General features: G+C 41.2%; 1 protein-coding gene across 1 annotated transcript in view; it reads left to right on the top strand.

Moving 5' to 3' along the window:
• The window catches only part of LOC138053642 (uncharacterized), an 11162-nt gene that overhangs the window by 516 nt on the left and 5646 nt on the right, over window positions 1-5000 (top strand). Inside the window, exon 2 of the mRNA XM_068900238.1 lies at window positions 4130-4218. Within this exon, the coding sequence (XP_068756339.1) occupies window positions 4130-4218 (89 nt within the window). The remainder of the gene's footprint in view (window positions 1-4129; window positions 4219-5000) is intronic.

The following is a 5000-nucleotide window of genomic DNA, read 5'->3' as shown; positions in this document are numbered from 1 at the left end:
CTTCATGCTCCATATTCATCCAAAATTAAACTTAAATTAAGGTTATTTCTTAAGGTTGCACCTTTTGGGGTGCCTTCCGGGGAATCTGTCGTAAGCGCGTTGTTTTCGGTAAAACTCCGGCTTAACTGCAGAATACCCCGCCACTCGAACTATATTCCACGTAGCCGGCTACGCGGTACGCGGTACCCAGAAATAGGAATGCATAATACTGTAGAATACCCCGCCACTTGGACTAAATTCCAAATGAACTAAATTTCAAAATGGCGCAGCGATGTTATATGTGCTGGCTACGCGGTATGCGGTACGCCGTGACATTCCTCGTTCTTAAAGCGTCAAAGCCTAAGTAATTCCACAGACAAGAGACTGTGGAACTGTGGACTCGGAAGAGCGCGCGTCACCAGTATTAACAACGTGAAAACCTGACAACAGAGATCTTGTGCTGAATATAGCACTCGTTTACTGATTAAGCCTAAGCGCTCGTTTCAGTATTAGGCCTAAGCACTCTTTTAAAATTTTAGCTTTCATTTTACGGTTCGGGTAACTAGAATTTTTAACGAGATCGTGTGAAGAATATAGCCCTCGTTTTCTGATTAACCCTAAGCGTTCGTTTCGGAAATTAGGCCTACAAATTTAAGATTTCATTTCACGGTTCGCTTAACTACGCTTTTTAACACAATCGTCAGATCGTGTGATGAATATAGCACTCGTTTACTGATGAAGCCTAAGCACTCGTTCCAGTGATTAGGCCTAAGCACTCTTAAAATTTTAGCTTTCATTTTACGATTCGGTTAAATAAACTTTTTACCGAGACCTTGAGAAGAATATAGCACTCGTTTACTGATTAAGCCTAAGCACTCGTTTCAGTGATTAGGCCTAAGCACTCGTTCAAAATTTTAGCTTTCATTTTACGGTTCGGTTAACTACTCTTTTTACCGAGACCGTGTGAAGAATATAGCACGCGTTTACTGATTAAGCCTAAGCACTCGTTTAAAATTTTAGCTTTTATTTTACGGTTCGGTTAGGGTTAGGGTTAGAGTACACCAGAATTTAAATTTTCCACGTACCGCGTACCGCGTAGCCAGCTTGTAAAGATACTTCGCCATCTTGACTTTAATTCTTTCCGCGTAACCCGTACCGCGTAGCCAGCTTGTTAAGATACTCGATGTGGTGGGGGAATTCTGCAGTTACTCAACTCCAGCAAACTATAATATCACCGAAAAGATAATAAAATGAAGAATCCGAATATATGAACATTTTAAGGACGTTCGCGCGAAAATTTTTCAACATTGATTTTTTTCTGAAACTTTTACCACTGTAAGATAATGAGTTAGTTATGTCAGAAATGTAAAAAAAATGAGGGGTCACCGACTTCGTTTTGGAGAGAACATGCCCGGAAAAACACCCAAAATGTGACAAAATCGGGCTTCGTTAGCGAGTAAGGCCAGTGTCTGTAAACCCAAATATATTGCAATTAAATCTTTGAAGTGCAATCTTCTCTGCCAAATATTGTTAAAGTGGACTTATTAAGTGAATTTAGTCAACTGGTGAGGTTCCTTAAAGATCAAGTTCGCATTTAGCGACCAAAGTTTCACGCGCCTTGCAGCCGCAAGATGGCAGGATTTGATGTCCCGTGAGCAGAAATCTTGAAGTTTTTTTAACTTCCCACATTGAATTTTTGTTCATTTTTGGACAACGTGGAGATAATTGTAAATAAAATCCGTTTCTGGAAAGAGAAATAGGGGTCACCGAACGTCCAAGAGCGTTAAATCCAGGCAAAGCTATAGCAATGGCCTTTTGCCCTATCATTTCTCATTTTATTACTTAGCGCGCGCGCTCGTGTATGACGTGGCGTGTGCATTTGCGTGCGCAGTAAGGATGCGCAGAAACAATTGGCGCGAACGTCCTTAAGTTAATTATGGCTTTCTTTAACGCGCGCGAAGCTTCAAACTCAAAACCACACACGTTCACTTTGCTGAATTATCTGCATTCGCATTATCACGCATAACCAAACAAACTGTACTATATCCATAGGCAGCCCAAGCTCGGTATACAATTTATAGACTTTGTATGGGAAAATTAACTTTGAGCTCATAAATGATAAAGTAAGCTGTAAATGTAGAAATAAACTTCGCTTACCTGTACATACCGCTGTCCTCGTCTTTTCTGTGCAATCGGAGGGCAAACTGTGTCAGTTTTAGCCGGGTTTGTGGCTTTCGAATTTTTACAATGTCGTTAGTTGTCATTTCCCGTCATAAGGAGAAGAAAGGCTGGTGACTCGCGGCGATCTCGTCCCACGAATTGCCCTCGCATCACAAGGCAAGTTCGGTCCGAATCGCCATAAAAACACCAAATTTCCCATTGTTGAGAGAAAACTTTCGAATTAGAGACGTTTAGGCACGTAAACAATCCGGGAGGTAAAGGCAACCATTTTAACATCCCAGAGGAAAGACTTAAAGGTTTTAAAAATTTCGACTATGAGAAGCCCAAGATCTTGCTCTGAAGGAACTTAATTCGCAGCCATTCTCAGCATGAACACTCCGCATCCTGTCTGGATAAATCTGTCGCAGCGTCGGTTTTACTTCCTCGTTCTTGGTTCATAAAAGCGCGCGAGTCCATCAAGCTTGACATCAGTCAGTTGGTGGACTTCATCAAGCTGTAGATCGCGCTCCAAGTCGCAAGCGAGTAGCCTGTGTACAGCCGCCCGCTCTCAGAAAAAAACCCGGAAAGGAGCGTCTGTGATTTACTGTTGGTGATCGTGTTCTGGAATAAATTTGCATATATTATTGAGTGATCTACGCTGACCAAAATCTACGTGGTTCATATTTCTGTGGAGCTAAATTTTCAAAATGGTGATCAATGAGGTAGATTCCAAACGTGCACTGAAGAGCGTTTCCGATAGTTTTAAGATTCCTTGGTTTTATGGCATAGAATCACTCTTAAAAGGAAAGGATATAATTATTTGCAATTCTTCCAACCGGGTAGGGCTCTTATCTTCAGAGCAGCACCGATCGTTGCCGATGAGCTGCTGATGGTTATATATGGGCATCCTCGCCTTATGCTTTTCTTTTATTGATTATTTAATATCTCTCGTAGTTTAATATATATTTATTTTGTAATTAAAAATAAAAAATGCGGCAAAAATCAACTAAACGAAAACTAAGCTAAAATTTTTCCTCGATATGTACACATGTCAAATTATCCAGGGCAACACGCTTTGTAGATTGTTCTTGAGAATGGCTAGGCTGGTCAGAGCAAGGCGTTGGGATTACATTGACTGGTAATGGGATAGCGGGAGACGTTTTCGAGTGAACAGTCTTTTGAATCGTGCGATATTCACCTCGTGAAGATTCGTCAGGAGCGCTTTGAAATTCGTGTCTTCAGCACTGACACAAACAATTCCTACGAAGATGTACGAAGAATCGATTTCCACTTTATACTCCATAGATAAGAATTCCGCACATACTTTAAAAGAAATATCTCTTAGACCATCAAAAAATTGTATTCGTATTTTTTACCATGCACAAGGTATACACGAACTCATCGTAAAATTTCTCACCTTGGTTCTCACGGCGTTGATGTGGAGAAATTAAAATAAAAGCCAATCAAAACTCGTTCTTTCAATAATGTAATGATCGACGGGTAATAACCAATCAAATCATTTTCCACACATTCCAGGAAAAATCACATGGTATTGAACACGATTACCAACGGTAAATCACAGACGCTCCTTTCCGAATTTTTTTTCGGAGAGCGGGCGGCTGTACACAGGCTACAAGCGAGCAGCATGAGAGTATGCACAGCGGTATCTGTGTTACTGGTGGTCATCATCCTAACAATGGATGTAATTGGGCAGTGTGAAGGATGGTGGGGCGGTGGTTCTAGTTCCAGCTCATCAATTTCAAGTTCCAGACTCTTTCATGCAATGTTCTACCTTGTGGGCGTTATGCCTTCATGTCCGGCCGTAACAGGCTTTCCTGATTCAGCGTACCTTCGTTTGCAAAATGTTTGGGTTTATATCTTAAAACGTCGTCATAAAAATGAAGACGATTACTGGCTATAGTAGCTATGTTGTTGCACACTGCAAATTTCCTTAAGTGTATATGTTTGGTTTTATCTTGCTGTCTTCTAGAGGCGTGAAAACAGTAACTAATGGGAAGCAGACGGTGAAGGTGGGACTCACAGGTATTCGTGAGAGAGATAAAACCGGACACAGAACAGGTAATTTCTTATGGTTGTCCTGACTTTCTACCCCGGGGGTGGTGAATCCCTTATGTGGGCTATATAGGTATGTAAGGCACCAAAGGGTATGGTTTTTTAGCCGTTTTGGTCTGAAATAGGGTGTCAACTTTGACCAGTTTGGTCTGAAATAGGGTGTCAACTTTGACCAGTTTGGTCTGAAATAGGGTGTGGTTTGTGCACTCAAGTCTTGAATTGGGTATGTTTTTTAGAGGCAGCTACTTCTTCATCATTGGATGATAAGACCATTTTCAAATGTTTACACCAGCTGTGTATCCTACTTTAAAAAAGCGTATAAACATTGCCTTTAAGATTGGTATGACTTAGGGAACTGATTATGAGACAGGTCTGATATAGGGTATTGATTTAAGGGTCAGGTCTGAAATAGGGTATCAAATATTTTATCAGGTCTGAAATAGGGTCTGGGAAATCACAGATTTTGGTCTGAAATAGGGTATAAGTGTTTCAGGAAGCCTGCCGCACACCCCCACCCAATTTTTCTGGAAGTATACCCCCCCCCCCCCCGCCCTTCCGGGACTTTCTCACTATAACGCGCATATGTCGGAGGCCAGCATTTATTCGACGACTTGTGCTCATGCATGCCAAGGTACATACATTTCAAGAACAGAAAAAAAAAAAGAAACTCTGCAGTCTATTGAACTTCTGAAACTTCAGTTTTGCTCATATTATCTGGTAGGAAAGACAATCACTAGAAGTTTACACTACTGATACAAATGTAAGTGGTGCGTGTAGCACAGTTCATC

Source organism: Montipora capricornis, chromosome 1, assembly GCF_036669925.1.
Source record: "Montipora capricornis isolate CH-2021 chromosome 1, ASM3666992v2, whole genome shotgun sequence".
Classification (NCBI taxonomy): Eukaryota; Metazoa; Cnidaria; class Anthozoa; order Scleractinia; family Acroporidae; genus Montipora; species Montipora capricornis.
This window is presented reverse-complemented; position numbering and strand designations above follow the sequence as displayed.